The 18128-nt window shown below is 34.0% G+C and overlaps 1 protein-coding gene across 3 annotated transcripts; it reads right to left on the reverse strand.

Moving 5' to 3' along the window:
* Positions 1–2145: 2145 nt before the first annotated feature.
* LOC101249741 (isoamylase 1, chloroplastic) lies at positions 2146–17504 on the reverse strand. Of its 3 annotated transcripts, none has more exons than XM_010325070.4 (19): positions 17030–17504; positions 15638–15820; positions 15391–15483; positions 14962–15114; positions 13233–13324; positions 11678–11819; positions 11495–11602; positions 10419–10504; positions 8967–9038; positions 8768–8894; positions 8516–8602; positions 5243–5335; positions 4965–5123; positions 4769–4876; positions 3843–3926; positions 3228–3308; positions 3060–3142; positions 2866–2983; positions 2146–2647 (listed from the first exon to the last, which is right to left on the reverse strand). In XM_010325070.4, exons 1-19 carry the CDS (start codon positions 17366–17368, stop codon positions 2384–2386), a joined length of 2472 nt encoding a protein of 823 aa, XP_010323372.1. In that variant the 5' UTR covers positions 17369–17504; the 3' UTR covers positions 2146–2383. The 3 variants fall into 3 exon arrangements, with proteins under 3 accessions (XP_010323372.1, XP_010323373.1, XP_004242868.1); XM_010325071.4 differs by having other exon boundaries at positions 15622–15820; positions 17030–17502; XM_004242820.5 differs by lacking the exon at positions 4769–4876.
* Between the last annotated feature and the right edge of the window lie 624 nt (positions 17505–18128).

Here is an 18128-nt window from a genome sequence, read left to right on the forward strand (position 1 = left end):
ATTGGTTACAACTTGTTGGATGATTTACAATAAGAGTCCCTCTATTTATACTACTTCTTAGGGGCTAATGTGTAATTTATAATTACTTACAAGTCCCTAAGTTATTTACACTTTGGTACCCTTTCTAGAGAATTCTACACTTTCTAGGATTTTTCAAAGTTTTCCTAGAAAATATCTAGTCTTCCTTCTAGAACTTTCCAAAGCCTTCTTGAAAGATCTAGGAGCTTCTAGAGTTTTCTATAAACTTCTCTAAAACTCTAGAGTTTTTCGCCCCTATTCATATGCAAAATTTTAGTAAGAATTGGTGGGACGTGACACTACACCCTATAAATGTGTGCCACCACTGACTAAACTGCTCGTCCTCTGAAGCACAACTTGAACAAGCCTCGTCTGAACAATAGATTGTAGAGATGATCATATTAGCCTTCTTAATTGCAAGTTTTTGGTGTTTTAGTTTAACTTGAAGGATAAACAAAGACTAGTGAATCGTGACCGACTTGTCCAAGTGAAGATCTCAAAGGATTGTACATTAATTTCAAATTATTTTTCTTCTATTTTATTAATAACAAGATCGTGAGAATGATAACACATATTTCGTATGTTATGTCTATTATTATATTTTTTTTCTTATTTTTATATGAATCATCATACTCATACTCATACTATACTATAAGTGAGAAGAACTTTAGGAAAAAATTGAATTATTATTTTGTCCCTACACTAAATCATAATCTATTTAATTAAAGATTAGTAAATAAATGACTAATTTATTAGTCTTAAAACTCTTAAATTAAAAGTTGAATATATATATATATATATATATATATATAAAGTCACGTGGAAATTTGAAAGGTCAATTACACTATTAAATTACATATTAAAGATAGACATAAAATTTAATTAATTAACTTTTAAATAAATTGATAGACTTCTATGATATACATTGAATCTGATAGTAGAAAGTTGTTCTATATTCCTACATTTTATTGAAAATTTTAATTTATTAATTATTACCTATAATTAGTTCAATTAAAATGATTGATTTTGCTCATTTTCCATAAAATTAATATCATGTATTTTCATATACTTTATAAGATTCTATAAACTTAGAGGAAAAAAATTTATACAATTCAATCACATAGTCAAATGATTTATAAAACTCAAAGTAAAAATCATCTTATTAGTTTTGTATTCACAACATATGCAACTTTTACAAGTTTTTCATCGTCATGTATTTATCACGCATTTTCTACTTTTGGATTTTGTTACAATATAATATTGAGTTTTGAGAATTATATTGCTTCATCGTTAAAATGTTGGAGGCAAGACACATTATGGTCCTTTCAATTTTGAAATACTATTATTTCAGTATGAGGAACAGGCTGAAAACAATAATTAAATAATTTATATTTAAATATTTCTAATTATTTTTTTATATATGTGATTGAAACTTCTTTCAAGATGAGTTATATCATTATTTGTATGTTTTCTACTAATGTTCCTTAGTTAACTTGCTCAAAAGACCCTTCTTTTTGTATGTATAATATTTGCACTTTATTTACTGATTTTGTTATTTATGATAAGTTTTTTGGGTTACAATTATTTTCGTCTTTTAATAGATTTTTAGTAATGATTTCTTATATAAAGTGAACAGAAAATATTAATCCACTTCACTTTTATATATCATCATCTTACAATTCTTATACATTTATGTAAAATCAATTTATTGGTCATTTTCCTCATTAACATGGTACATATATATTTATTCGTTGTCTTTATTAATTTTATTATATATGATTGAATTAAGAGCAAGAGTTCATTACTATATCACATACTATACGCTATATTATCTTAATTAATTTTATATTTTTTTGAACATTTTTTTTATTTTGCAGACAAATAACAAGAATTAAATGAAAAAAATTAATTGTCATTGTTATATTTGCACAAAACAACTTATACAAAAGAATAATGTAATTAATAATTATCAACGTTAAATTAGACCTATACAAATTTGTATGAAATAAACGTACAATGCACGGAACAAATTTCTTCTTGTCATAAGTTTATAATTTCTTCGGATTCAAAATAGTAAACTTATTACTTTGTTGAAAATCAACTAATTACTTACCAAGCATTCCTCTATGAAATCAACTATACATTTTATTTCACTCAGACAAGTTCACTAGTATTTTATTTTATATAAATGCAATTATAATACAAGTTGTATCTTATAAATCATCAGCTTCTTCCTCACAAATTTTATCCCATTTGCAGTTCTGTTCTCTCCTGCTTCTTACTTTTATTTACAAAGTAACACCTAGCTCACTGCATATAACAAAATCTGAAGATGATTTACCTCCACCTAACTTGTTGAATAAAACTATGCATCATCAGCAGATGATAGTAAAAGAATAATCGATGAATAACTGAGCATCGGATACTGGTTCGCGTCAAGAAAATGAGAATATTGTTTGGCTGCTGTGTCTCTCTCGGGAACGTCGTCTGTCAAGAAGTCAAATGGTGCTGGTTTGCCTGTGTCCACCAACGGCTGCCATAGATAACCAGGCCTTTCTGGAAGTGTTATCGTTACAGGCAAATGGCTGGCGTTGAAGGCAATATATAGTTCTCCCTTCACTTTGTCGACCTGCATGTTGATTCAAGCACACAAATCAATCACGAGACACAGTAAAAACAATTACATAAAATGTCAAATATTGAAAATTAGTGATGTTCACTCTCGAGAAGTGAGTCGAAACTTAGGATTATAGGAATATATCTTTGACAGTAAGGTTCCTTGCAGAAGCTGGATAAGGAAATGACAGTTACGTGATACTACTATCCTAATGAAAAGACTTGAAATACCAGTGTAAATGCAACGAATCGACTTGTTTCAGACCAATCTGGAGTTCTAGGAGTGTGACCATGCCATTGCAGCCTTTCTGCTGTAGGGAAACCATCCAATCCCAGTGATTCACATTCACTGCAAGCATGCAAACAAAATTCAGAAGCTGAGAAAGAAGTATCGACATTTGAAAAAAAACAATATGGATTCTTACTGGCGGAAATTGGTCATGAGGCTGCAAAATCTCAAAAAATCAGATGAAGATTCATCCTTCTTATCCCAACGGAAGTAATTAATCTACAGAGAGGGGTAGCAATCAGTGAACTCAAGAATGGACCTACATCTGGGAAAAGTAGTAGTATAAATGGAAGTTAACAAGTACATAATTATCATGGCAATAAGTGTTGTTGTTTCCTCCCTTAGTGTGACCATATTCATCGCCCATATATATCATGGGGACACCCTGAAGAACCACAAATGGAAAATATTATTAATTATAAGAAGAAAACAAAAATCGAGTAGGAACAGCTATTACAAAAAGAAGAAATGCATGAAATTATAACCAAAAAAGGTAGGTTCACAAATCCTAGAATTTAAGTTAATTGTTGAGTTATATTGTACCACAGTTGGGTATAGCCATGTAGAAAGCCCACCAGATGGGTACATAAAGGTCTAGGACTACTACACTTTTTTGTTAGATTCTCAGATCCTTTTTTATGGTATTAGAACCAAACTTTACTAAACCCACCTTACACTCGCAAACCCGGTGTCGAGTTATATAATGTCAAATATCAAGTATAGAACAGCAACGAAAGGGCAATGAATTGTCTTGTTCCACTCCTTATCTTAAGATTTTTGGTTGAATTATCAGTTTCCATACAAATAAATGAGAAACGGGCAAAAGACCATCAGATATCCTACTGTTTATCAACACATAGGGAGGGCTTTATTTGTTACTTTCTATTGAATTGCATCAAAAGGGGAGAATTGAACTAACTTGGGAAACCATAAGGCAGAGGAAGAAGTTCCGCATTTGTCTTTTCCTCAATTTCTTCACAAAGATACTTGCAAATTCTCCTTCCTACAGAGAAGAAGTAAACTTGTTATAACTGAAAACAAAAGGACAGAGTATCATGGTAAGGTACTGCACAATTCTTGATATCCACATTTAAAACCTTTTGGATGCACCCAAAACATTGGATTCACCGCCCTCTACATTGTATCACACTCTCAAGAAGATATTCATGCCGGAACATCTCATACCAGAATTATATCAAATCACCTGAGCAAGTGTCATAGAATCCTCTTCATGTAGATATGGTATGTGATAAATTAAGTCAAGATTAAATATTAGAGCTACACCTAATACATGACAGTAAGAGCAGAAAACTTCAAACATATTTCCCCTTCAATATCACTTCAAGTAAACCTTAGTCTCAGCAGGGAAGTATATCATTACTTATCAAGAAAAAAAAGTCTCAGCAGGGAAGTTGAGTGGCATCTAAACTATAATAAATCTAATCTGCAGAACTACTTCATTGGTTGAAGTAACTAATAGAAATTTTAACAAGGAAACAGCAACTAAAAATCTTTAAAATAATACTCAGATCCTTCTCATCAAATAAAGTACCCAGATTACTATTTTTGCTGCATTCACAAAACACCACTCAGTATATAGTATATTATGCTAAAAGAAGATCAAGTAAAACTACTTTTACAAATTTAAACAAGATGTCAGTGTTACACAAGAAAAAGAAACTGGTGCTATTTATTACAACACACAAGATAGTACATGCAGAGATCAGATATTAATGTAAGAAACACAGAGATGACATGAACTGCCACGAGAAAAAATATTGGCAAAAACAATTACGACATCTAAATAATTATTACACAGAATGAGCAGAAGGAAAACACAGATACCTCTAAATGCACTAACACATGGATGTGGATGCTACCATGTTGCACATAAATCGTCTCAATCTCGGAGCAACAGAAAGGAAAATATAACATTTGAACTACTAGAGCAATCTGCTTGTCACAGTGTGAAATCAAGCTTCAAGACAGCTTAAATAAGTGAAAAGATCCAGAAGATATAGATTTGTGCACAGTGATTTACCTCGCCACAATTCCAACTATTATTGTGATTCTCCCCGTCTTTGTTGTCCTCTCCATTTGCCAAATTGTGTTTATTGTTATATGTCACTAAATCAGCCAAAGTAAAACCATCGTGGGCACACACGAAATTTATACTGTTCCATGGTTTTCTTCCTCCTTTCTAATTGAACACCAATAAACACAAAGGGCTCAATTATTAAGGAACTGAATCATCCCCAACTGAATTTAGAAATCACTAGCTCCACAGCTACAAGGTAAAATTACTCTAAAGTAGTATACCTGGTATAGATTTGGGCTTCCACAAAGGCATTCAGCAAAAGCCCCAGAAAACCCATCAGTGCCTTTGATGAACTGCCGTACCATGTCACGGTACTAAAACAAAAAAAAAACACAAGAGAGCGGGTTAGCATTTCCTTTTCTTTTTATATATTTAAAGGAAAAAGTTAATTAGGAAAAGTCCAGGAGACATGAAGCATCAGAGAAAGGCCGCAACCAATTCATACACAGAGAACAATATCCTAAATGACAGCAATCAGAAAACAATGTTGTTAACTGAATAGTAACACCTAGGCTGCTATCGTATTTGCGGTTAAATGCATTTTCCGCTGACTAACAAGGATCTACAGAGAAACCCCCACTTATATCAAATCTATACTTGAGCTAGATCTTCCCACAAATAAAATAACAAATCCAACTCAGTTAGGATAAATCTCAATGCTCCCTGAAATTTTCGGAAGAGGTTTGGCTAGTGAAGATAGTCATGTTCTGACAGAGAATAGCATTTTGGTGTTCACTGATTTCAAGGGACAAATTTCAATTAATTACATGTCAAATTCCAGACACTTGGTAACTTTCGAATAGAGTATTGAAGTACAGAATAAATACTGTAGTGGAAAAGTGCAGTTCAGAGTTGATATGCTCTGAACTTACAGATGGTGTAGATTAGACATGTAGCTAGAACAGGGGATGCGAACCTAAAGAGCTTCACAGTTGAATGCCCGATATTACTTTTAACAAGTCTGCAGCTCCAGAGCTGATAAGCTCAAAATAACACCCAACATGGAATGGTCTTAGTAGTTGAGTATAAACTGTTATTCTTTTTAGTCAAGTTTTATAAGTTAACTAAGTAGTTGCTTATAGGCCAGCCATATCACCACCCTAACCACTTCTGCGACTATGAGTTCTCCAGCAAAAAGCTGTATGAGACTCTAATAGTCAGAAAAATAAAGTAAAATATGCAAAAGCTTAATCGTTAAAAAATCTGCATCAAATGATGGTTCCAGTTTGTAATTAATGTGTTTCCACTTGCATTGATACCTATGTTCAGAGACCTACGATAAAAAACACACCTGAATCTATTCCTTCTTGGCTAGTATCTAACTTGGCCTTTAATAGATTTAACTTTTCATTCAACAACTAAAGTATAAGATTTTATCAGCCTTCACCTTGAGGTCTTATGCAATCATACTAGCTAGGAAGACTGGAAAAAAAACTCTGTGACTTTGTGTTGGGTATTGCAAGAGGAATATCAATTATTTGGCAGATTTGCCTCAGAAACCACTATATGCAGAAATTTCAAGGCATTGATGAATTCTGTAAGGATTCTAACCTGGTCAAGAAAAGGTTAGAACTGTTTATTTATACTACGCCAACTAATTCACATGAACGTCTAGGCTTCATACATCCTTGTACAATTTTAAGATATGTAGATATAACAGGATTCAGTGCCATAGCTACCTTGGCAATATAATACATGCATCTGATCTTCATAAGAACTTTCAGAGTTCGATTTCAATCAGTTAGTTTAACCGGGCAAAATATTATTTCCAATAGAGGTGAAATTATACAACACTTCAAACAAGCATGCCAAAAAGTAGAGTACAGTTATAACTTTTGACTAGTGCGAAATTTTGTGAGGACACTTAATTAACTTTTGATGAAATACAAAACAAGATAAGGGTGGGAATTACAAGGGATGTTGTCCTCTTTCCCAAGGGTCTATCGGAAATAACCTTTCTACCTTACAAAGGTAATAAGGTTTGTGTTCACCCCGCCCTCCATGGACCCCACTTGTGAGACTGCAGTGGGTTTGTTGTTGTTGTTGTACAGATAAGGGTATACAGGAGTTAGTAAGAAAAAGTGGATGACAATTGTAATAGTTGCAACAGATGGAATGATAAGATGTGCAGAAGGCGGGAATTACAACAGCTGTGATCTCCTAAAGTTACATAGACAAGATGAAGAGAGAAAAATCATAACATCTACTGCCTTGCCTAGGGAAATCTGCCAGCAATGTCCATTTAAATATCAACCTTGATGGGTCATAGACCACCCCCCACCCCACAAGGTCTGACAATTGTTGCAGGACACTGTTGGAATTATTTCATCTGCTACATCTTATAGACAAAAATAATATTGAGGTCGCAAGGAATTCACCAGAAAGCAATCACATGACTTCCTACGATTTTCCAGCAAAACTACAACATGGGGTTATAAATTGTTTCTTTCGTCCTAGCTGTCACCAAGATTTTGCAGCCAAACTCTAACATGAGACGTGGGGTTTGAACTAAATTGGTTCTTTATTCCTAGCCATGCCCAAGCGATTTGCAAAACTGAATACAGAATATAATAGGTATTGACTCTTAAAATCACGTCAATTCTGACATTCAATAACAAATAGATGAGACTGTAATTTCTATATAATAAGAGTGGAAATTAGCCTTGGAGAACAGCTCCTTTATGGTGATCTTTGGAATTTAGTAACTTCTTATTTTGCAGTACCACCTTGGTACTTGCTTTAATAAAAGTTACTTACCTTATTTTTAAAAGATAATGAAAATTACATGAGTTAATAGAAAAATGTTGCTTACCTTAATTAAAAAACAGGGAAAATAAAATGAGTTAATAGAAAAATGTATCTGACTCAAGTAATACACCCCAAAATATCAGATGTCTTCAACTTGCGTGCAAAGAAACAAAGTAATTTCAATTGTTGCTCATTCTTTTAGAGCATGTCAAATTATTTCCGAAATAGTTGGGGCTATCCTCTATATCCATTTCGCTCTATTCAAGTCCAATCCACTCTAACCTACCGAAAGAGTATAAAATACTTTTCCTCTTCGCATCAGGAAGCTCAGAATCACAGAGCAAGAGCAAGAAGCTTACCCTCAAGCAATGTTGCTCGGACTCTTGAAAAATGCCGACCGGTGCGTATCAAATCCTTCAAAAATAGTGTGTTTTTAAGGATCCGACATGTGTGGCAACATTTTTGGAGAGTCAAAGCAACTTAGCTCTCAAGAGTTATTATCCATGCACCTCTCTTTGCATACGAGACACCACGAAATTAGATGGTACCATTATGAAGTTCCGGCTTATGAGACAGGAATCCATGAAGAAACAGCTGAACTCTACTTAGTATGCATGAAACCTATAGTAAACAAATGAGATGACCTCTAATAAATTAGTTTATCTTTCCAGATGTCTGTGTTCTCATATCCCTAAACGTGAGCAACCTGAAATGAAGATAGTCACCAAAAATGTCTCCAAACTGACCTTTCCGTTCCACTCCGACCAGATACCCCAGTGCGGAAACATGCCAACTTGGTAAAGGCCTCCACAATCCCATGCTTCAGCTATTAGCTGTTATAAAGAGGAAAGATTAGGCATCTTATCACCCAAAGAGAAGGAACGTAGCAAAACTCAGGGGCCACCACAGTTGCAAAAGTAAAAGATACAAGTCCTTCTCAAGGGTTTTGGGGAATAAAAGTTACTTCCTCAGAGGAACACAGAAATAAACTTAAAAACCTTTACTCCACGAAGTATTGGATCATTGCTAATCATATCAATCAAAGGTGGGCTTGTGAGAGGAGTGCCTGTGGTGATCACGTCACCGTCAATTGAATTTCCATAGACATTTACAGCATTCCACGAGCTGAAAAGCCAAAGAGAAAAGGCTTGGTTTTCAACAACATTCAGAAAGAATTATGAGGCTAGGCATAAGTACCTGCTACTTCTTGTAAGGATAGAAGCAAGATCAAAGCGGAAGCCATCTACGTGCATTTCGGTAACCCAATATCTGTCAAGAGATCAAAGTAGACCTTTTCTATTATTATCAATATAGGACATTTCATGGTTAGAGCGCCAAATTTGTTACTCATATGCAGGTTATAGACTTTACAGGTAACTCCATGCATTAAAACCACAGAAATTTGAGACTTCAAAATAGCAGAGAAGTTCATCTAAAAAATCCCACTTAGACTACAATATTAGACTGAAGATTAGATGCAGACGCAAGATAAAATAATTGATGCACACTGAAGAACTAAGAACAATATTCTTTAGTCAACTTGTGAAAAGTTTAAGGAAACCTCAGCTATAAATGCTTCAAAAGTCGACGTTTTCTTTAAACAAAAAGCAGAAAACATAGGCACTGAAACTAACTTAATTATTTTATTTTGTAGCTTCATTTCCTTCATAGACATGAAATGCTCTATCCTTCAAATTTCAGTTAACTGATACAAATTGCAACAAAATACTGGTTAAATCCAATCAATTGCAAAAGAATATTATTTAATCGAGATGTGAATTACCATTGTCTGGTCAAGCAAATAAGTCGTAGACATTATAACAGCAGTGGGTAAAATGTGTTTGTGTTCCATTTTCATTAAAAAACAATATTTGCTAAAGAAAAAAAAGTTAAACTAAAATAGTAAAAGATGAGTAGTTTCCTGAGAGGATGTAAAACCTAGTGAGCCAGAGGGTACACGAAGGGAAGGTCAGTATACATGATCTTTAGTAAAATGCTTCATACTACTCCTTGCTATGGTATAAACAGAATTGTAAAGTCATCCAACCTAGGAACTTAACTTGATAAAGATAGGTCATTTTAATTTCTTCTTGGATAAACCGTGGTATGTCGAGTCAGCTTGCGTGCACCTTGACTAATTCCACAGGGCATCTGCTACCTCCCACCAGCACAGGTACCGGGTAACTTTATCACCAAGATTCGGACAGAGGGAAGAAATCACTTAGTGTTCTTTCATACGCTGGGATTTGATCTTGAGACCTCATGGTTCTCAATCCAATTTATTGATCACCAGACACACCCTTGGGTGTTAGATCATTCAATTTATTTAGAGTAATTTTTAATACAAACCCTTTATGTGCAGGACTGATTAGCTTCCTCAAAACAAGCCTGAAGAAATATATGACTATCGGTGCCAGTTCCAGTTGAGAGGAGGATCTCTGTGTGCTGCCACATCTCATCTAAAAGTTTAAGACCTTGGCTATGGGACTTTTTTTTTTGTTTATTTACTGGTCTTAAGAGAACTGCTGCATGATTATTTTACCATGAGATCTTTCTGACGTATGGCTAAGCAGGATATGGTTGCCATGGACCAACAACAACTAGGAAATACGCTGACATTCACCACATGACATTTTGAATCTAACTCACCTCAAGCAATCCACTATAAATTGACGTACAATGGGATTATTACAGTTGAAGGTATTTCCACATCCTGAGTAGTTGTAAAATTCACCCTGTAAAGCCATGAAATATATCTTTATCTAGGAATCATACAGTTAATCCATGTTTTAAAACAATAACTCTACATTCCTTCATGCAAATAGGACTTTCCTTTTTAACGAATTGAACTACAAGTAAGAACATGTTTACTAATGTTTAAAATACATTGCTTTTTCCAAGTACAACTTTGTTCACATACCATTATCCAAAAAAGGGGGGAAAATACAACTTGGTCCACATTCAAGAACCTTTTGTCGATACATATTCTCTATAATGTAAAATAACGACCTCGGAATAAGTATAGCAAGAAAATATACACGAATTCCGTAACTTGTGAGTTATTATTCTTTATAGAAAAGCACCAATCAAAAAGAAGCCAGTATCAGCAAATTTCAAGCACCCATGAGTATTTTGGTATGACTTCTGTGAGAAGCCATAATACATTATGTTTAAATTTATTCATTGGGCAGCAGTTTATGACACTAACCAAATCTCTCCATTTTAGTGCTTCACCAGGGAAACATGATTGAAAGGCATGGCTCATTGCTGATGAGTGTGTTTCTGCTCATTTGCACCACATTTACCGTCACCAAAGTGCTTACAGTCATAAAAAATGAAGCCTTACAACTTTTAAAAAAAAAATCGTCTGTTATGATTTTTTTGAGAAGGATATGACCAGTTCATCTGTTATGATTTTGATGAAGTGTGTGATATGGAGTTATAGACAACATAATAAGCTCAAGGTGGAGAATCCCACACCGCAGGATTTTGATTATTATTTTTTTGTTTTCACATAAAGCAATTGAAGGGTTTAATTATTTTCGAATAAAAAAAAGGATATTTTCATGATCCGAAGAATCAATTTGTAATAGTGGAGCAACTACAAAATGATTAAATTCTGAGGAGAAAGCAAATGAATCCATACATGGAACTTCAACTTAGACTCTGGACTTTATTTTAAGAGTCAAAAAACTAAAATGTGCATGGGTTAAAGACAAACATACCTTAGGAGCTAGCGTATAAAACACACTGTTGTCAATGCCTCTAAATGATAGTATGGGACCATTTTCATTTCCTTCAGCAGTGTGATTGAAAACAACATCCATGATAACCTGCCAATGAACAATCAGAAGAGAATACACCAAAATTTGGAGAACAAACTCGCAGTTTTCACCCGTAAGAGTCACCTCGATTCCACGTTTATGTGCTTCCTTGACAAGATACTTAAATTCGTTTATTGCACCGAGGCCACAATTACTTAGACCAGCAGATGAGTATCTTCCCATTGGAGAAAAGAAATTGACAGTAGAATAGCCCCAAAAGTTAAACCTAGAAAGATAAATATCCCATAAGATTAAAATTGATAATGAAACCAATATTTTTGAGTTTTGCCTATTTTTCATGCAGTTGTTACTATCTTCAAGCAAATACTGGCAAGGATATATACCACTAACCAAAGAGATATAATTAGCATTTTGCACCTACTATCAAGTCATCAGCCTTGACACAATGAAAACGCTTCGATGTCAATTATGCTGTGTTCAGTAGTATTGCTAATTAAGCCTAAAATATTTTAAATTGTGTGTCTGAAATTTATCACCATAAGAGCTTAGCATCACTTTCGCACTAAATCCTATGCAGAAATATCAGGTTCATATCTCAGATATGGGCTCAATGAAAAGAGACATCCAGATCAACTGTCTACAATCCCTGCATCCAAGATCATTCTGGCGATCTTTGCACATTATTCTTATAGGACTTTCGAAAGTATGCTCTCTACTCTTCTCATAGAATCTCTCTTCAATTTGTCCCATTTGACTTTTTACCTTTCTGAGCCATCTAGCAGTATTTGGATGGTAAACATGAGGAGATTCTTAATCAGTCTTTTATGAGATAGACTTGTCACATTAACAAAATCTAGCTATAAAATTATGTCAATAATTGGGTTTTGGAACAGCATCAATTACTTTAATTTCAAAAGAAAAAAAATAAAGAACCCCATCCCATGATCAAAATAGGGAACAACATCAGTTAGTTACATTAGGGGTAAGTTCTGCGTACACCCCACCCTCCCCAGACCCCACTTGTGGAAATATACCGGGTAAGTTGTAGTACCCAAAGAAGTAGGAAAAAATAACCTCCACCTATCACTGTTGTCTACTGATTCAGCCTCACTTATGTATTAAATGAACATTCATTCAACTTATGATTACCTGGACTGGTTTTGTCACAAAGCAATCAAACTAGTGGAGAAACATAGTCCACACAACAGCAGGCTTCTGCATGCATCACTTGAATCATCAAAGAGGGATATAATCTATGGTCCTCCCCATTCTAATTCACTTGGAATATTTCTAGGTAGCTGAGCAAGAGGTTATTTTCTGAACCTAAGACTATTCTGACTTCTTTGGACAAGGACAAAGTAACTTTGCTGACAGAAAAGGTTAAACATGCAAAGCTAGACAGGTAAAATGTAACAATCTTCTTCCAAGATTTTGTGAATTTAAAAGATCTCTCAAGCATGACATAAGCTAATCCGAATACCATGTTTAGAACTGAAATGCAAGTAATTTATCTAAGTGAGAGTTATGAACCTGAAATTCAAATTCTTAATCATTTCCATTTCAAATATTAAATGTGTGATAACCGGTGTGGTTTTACAAATTAAACTTCTATAATGTTCCTAGACCAATAAGTTCAAAGCATGAAAGTCACTCTTTGCAAAGTGAAGATAGGATTTACTTGTAGTCGCCCAATACAGAGTTATAACTATAGTACTCCAGCTCATTGAACTCGTGACAGGGCATTAGCTCTATACAGTTGACACCAAGTTCCTGCAGAACATGGAATTCTCTTAAGATGCACAATAAATAATTTATTCTATATCACATATAGGAAAGCTGCTGAAGTTTCAAAATCTAATGAAGTGAAATTTGACAGTCATGGAATAAATCTTTATGGTCAAATTAATCTGAAATGTAATGAACTTAATGAAAAGCCACCATTAAATTCAATGAGGTAGAAATATAAAAAATATGGCTGTTCCAAGACTCCTAAATTTTCATTTCATATACATTTTCTATTAGAAAATCTGTATACTTTTCACTTAAATTTTACACAGATAATCTACCAGCAAGCAATAAAAGCTTCTGTGCTATCAAGTATTCTCAACTTAAATTAAGGCAAACTCTAACATAGCCACCAGATAACCAATTATCCAACTTTTCAGAGTCAGATTCTGACATTTCCTATAATGAACTCCGAAATTCAAGAAATGATGTGTTAAATGTATTGGAAAGTAATAGAGCTTGCACAGTTTCATGCTTTTCCTACCAGACCTTGGGGTTTGACCCTTTTCACTTTTGACAACACCCCATAGTACTACTTTATTTTGTTGAGTTTGTTAATATAGCACCCGAAATGAAGCAGATCTGAGATGCTCATGCTTTAGTCTACCTTTTTAGGCATAAAACATAAATGTGCCCTTTGACTTGGCCTCATTTCACATATGCCCTCCAACCTTGGATGTGTATAAATAGACACTTAAATTGGCATAATACACATGGTATAATACATATAGAATACCACGTTGGACGTAAATTGTCATGTTGGATGCCACATACGTGTGTGTCTATTTGTTTAACTTTATACAAGTTTAAGGGTATATTTGATCACACCAAAGTTGGAGGACATAAATGTAAAATGATGCTAAGTTAAAGGGATATTTATGCAATATTTTTTTTATTGTTTTAGCCTTTTCTTTTATTGATAATTAATTTTTTTATTGTTTTAGCCTTTTCTTTTTCTGATAAAGCATTTTGGCCTAGTTAATCAATCTAGGAGATCTCCAGCCATAAGCAGATTTGTTTTCTTAAATGCCCCCAGTGATATTGCACTTCTAAAATAGTTGGATATCTTTCATAATTTTCAGACTTTCTGAAGCACCGTTTATATGCTTACATTTATCTGAAGCAACCCAACTAGGTAAGGTCTCATGGCCTTAGGGAAAGAGGCTCGATTTTAATTCCTTCTCTCTTTTAACAGTTACAGGTCTCACTTCTATCTAGTAGCTGCCCCTTCTCATCATCCCCAAATAGGTCATTAATTTTCTAGCCTTAACCCCTAAGTGAAGATACCTTCCCTAGGGTATGCTTTTCTGATTTTTGCTGTATCTGCTTGCACTTCAGTTATAAATTTTTTACTGTTATGGTCCTAAGTAGATAAATAAAGTGTCTCTTCTCACAACTATAATTCTCGTGTATTCATTTATAGAGAGAGAAAAATATGGGCCAAAAACCCTAGCAATACAATATATGAATGTAGATGCATATATGTCCTCAAATTTCGGTGTATCCAAAAGTTGTTCTCGATCTAACAATATCAGTTAAGCTGGAACTCACTACTGAAAAACACAATCATATGCTAAGCTTACAGATTATAACACATAATATTATAACAACCAAGCGTTCACCTTCAAGTGATCAAGTTTCTCCACAACACCAAGGTAAGTACCAGGATATTTTGTTTCACTCGACTCATGATTTGTAAATCCACGAACATGCATTTCATAGATTACCAGATTTCTCTGAGAAAACTTCAGTGGTAGATCTCCTTCCCAATCAAACTGAAAATAACAAAGATCAAACAGTAAAACAGACATGTTGAACAAACAAAACCATATATCCGTATGACTCATCTAAGTTGTTGGCAGTACTGACTCCACACACTATTTTTCTCTAGGGTAGGCAAGCATGAAGATGCTTTTTGATGATTGTGGACATTTCAACATTTTATGGCCAATTCCAGAGTTTGCTGGGGAAAAGTAAAACTAAACAAAATAATAGAAAGCACCAGATCATACATTTGACTATGTTGAACACTAAGTGAGAGACTAAGTTACCTGATCAGAAGCAGAAGGTACCATGCCAGCCATTGGGGGCCAACAATCATCCTCTGGCCCTAATACACCATATTCTCCTCTGCTTACTATAGCCTGCAAGAAAGTTCAAAAATGACTCGGTGCAGCACAAAAGAACATAATAGATAAATACACAAATAGAGGTCATTTGTAATACGAAGCATAGTCTGACTAAGAAAGCATAGACTTTATATTGACAGAAAACATTCTTACTTCATAATTATCTGACCTTGGCATAAGGATCCAACACTATCTGCGAAGAGTCAAAGTAGTGTCCTTCTTCAGGACAGAATTTCCCATCAAATTTGTAGCCATATAGCATATTCTCAAAATCTCCCTTAAGGAACACATGCCATACATCTCCAGTTTTATTAGCTAGAGGATCCAGGAAAATTTGCTCGGTCACTCTCTTCTGCAAGAGTAAACAAGAGTTGAGAAACTGACAAGACAAACAAATCAGATGTGCAACAGTGTATTGAAATATACAATTCATACGCTTTCTCCTGATATGCTATAATTAATCCCATAAAAAGTATTCGCATAAATATATTGAAATCTCTTAGAAGAATTTACGTAATAAGCCCTTCTATATCTCATACTCTACAAAGTAAAATAACTCATACAACATAGCCTAAAATGAAATGAGGGAAAGCTTATAGGAAGACCTAAGTCCCTCAAAATTAATGCAGACTTAACCATTAACTACGAGCAGAACACAATGGAAGCCAAGGAACAATACAAGTGAAACAAACTAGTTAGGATGAAACTAGTGATCCATGTAGGATAAGTATGAGATATAGAAATCCCCATATTTTTCTTAAAAAGAGGGAATAATTTAGTATTGGAATGAAATGAACCTGAATGAAGAGCAATTGATATTGATGATTTGATTTGAAAAGTTGTTGATCATAGAACACACTAGAGATCAAGCATTTTTATTTATACAATCTAATACATTATGAAACATAAAAATCAGAAGAAGAAAAGTAAGGGAAGTGAATTTCTTGATGGAATAATACTTCCCTGCAACTCTAATATGCTGTTAATATCAATAGCAGTAATACCATCCTTAACGAGTCACAATGAGAACAACTCATTATAAACAAGGATTAAGAAAGTGCTACAAGAAAAAGTGAACTTCAGAATAAACAGTCAACTAAATAGCTTATTTCTTCCAGAAAGCTACAATTATCAAGAGAAAACATAAATACGAATGAAGCAGAACTAAGAAGCAACGTTAGTTGCCATGAAAAAATTTCACTTTTTAACAATGTTAATTGCCATGAAAAAGTTTACTTTTTTCTCAAATTTGGCCATAAAATTCCGGTGTCGTGTCAAGAATTTGAAAACAACAAATAGGTGGTGTCACTCCAAATTACTCACAAAAAGTGAAAAACAGCTCTAGTACGTATTGATAGACATACACAACTCCGACTTTCAAATATCATTTTTCACTTTGAAAACAAAATCTCCCTTCTTCTTTTTTTCAAATTTCACAATGAAACATGGCTAAACATCCCTTTAATTGAAGTGTGTAACCAGCTACTATTATCAAAGCGATGAAACAAGGGGAAAAACTCTAATATACAACAAAAAACAAAATTTATAATCGTAGAATTACTTCAGGTAAATCGGAAAGAGTGATCAAGCAAAGAGTAGCAGCAGTAGCATTCCTCGAAAAAACAGCGAAATTCACACCACCATCTGTCGCAGTAGCACCAAACGGCAATGGCTTCCCTGACAAAACCTCAAAACGACATCGTTCCGTAGTGGATTTCTCCACAACCACCGCACTCGCCGCAGTCTTCGCCGCAAGTCTATGAACAGCAGCATTAACCACTGATTTTCTCCGAATAGTCTCAAAATCTACAGGTTTACTGTTTCTCCTGGAGAAGAGATGGTTTTGGTAATTGAGTTTAGGTTTGTAGGTAGAAATGGAAGGAGAATGAAGCAACTCCATGGAAGAAGAGAGTGTGTGATCTACAGTATGTGGCACTGAAACTGAGAAGGACTGAGTGTGGGAGTGTAGTGTGCGTAATTGTCGACTCAAAAAAAGGAAACGAGAAACTGACAAAAGAGTAAAGGCAAAAAAACAAAGCAACAGCGACGGCACTGGAAATGGTTAAAAATATTCTTTAATTATTTAAAATTAAATAAAATTAGTTAGGTTTTAAAAGTATTTATATTACTTGTTATTAATAATGCTTATGTTTCAGAATTTTTATTATCACTAACATGCACACATTATGTAAATTAGGAAATAATCATATTATTATTTTCCAATTATTAATAATGTTTATGTTTCAGAATTTTTATTATCACTAACATGCACACATTATGTAAATTAGGAATAATCATATTATTATTTACTTCGAATCAATGTTTTATAATGTGAACTGAATTATTTGATTCCAAAAGCTAATATTTGGGTTGATTAATAACGTAGAATAAGTGATTTCAAATTTTTAATTAGCTCAATTAACTAATGTATTGTTGTCACGACTCAAAAGTGAACGTGGTGGCATTCATCTTATCCCATCAAGACAAGTCAGCCTAAAACTCAACCATTACAATAAAGTGCGAAAATAAAGTGTAAGTAACTTAATAAAAACCCCAAAACCTGGTAGTAACGTCCACAAGCCTCTAAAGTATTACAATTGATTCAAAAGAAAAACTCAAGTCTCAAATGAACTTGTTTCTAGAATAGAACAAGATCATAA

This window comes from Solanum lycopersicum, chromosome 7 (assembly GCF_036512215.1).
Source record: "Solanum lycopersicum chromosome 7, SLM_r2.1".
Classification (NCBI taxonomy): domain Eukaryota; kingdom Viridiplantae; phylum Streptophyta; class Magnoliopsida; order Solanales; family Solanaceae; genus Solanum; species Solanum lycopersicum.

What these genes read in the sequence shown, in the direction of transcription:
- LOC101249741 (XM_010325070.4), bottom strand. Translation starts at nt 17,368, where the DNA reads ATGGAGTTGCTTCATTCTCCTTCCATTTCTACCTACAAACCTAAACTC. An exon ending in TTTATACGCTAGCTCCTAAG is followed by an intron (nt 10,505 to 11,494) that starts GTATGTTTGTCT and finishes ATGGCTTTACAG; the next exon opens with GGTGAATTTTACAACTACTC. An exon ending in CTCATGACCAATTTCCGCCA is followed by an intron (nt 2,984 to 3,059) that starts GTAAGAATCCAT and finishes GCATGCTTGCAG; the next exon opens with TGAATGTGAATCACTGGGAT.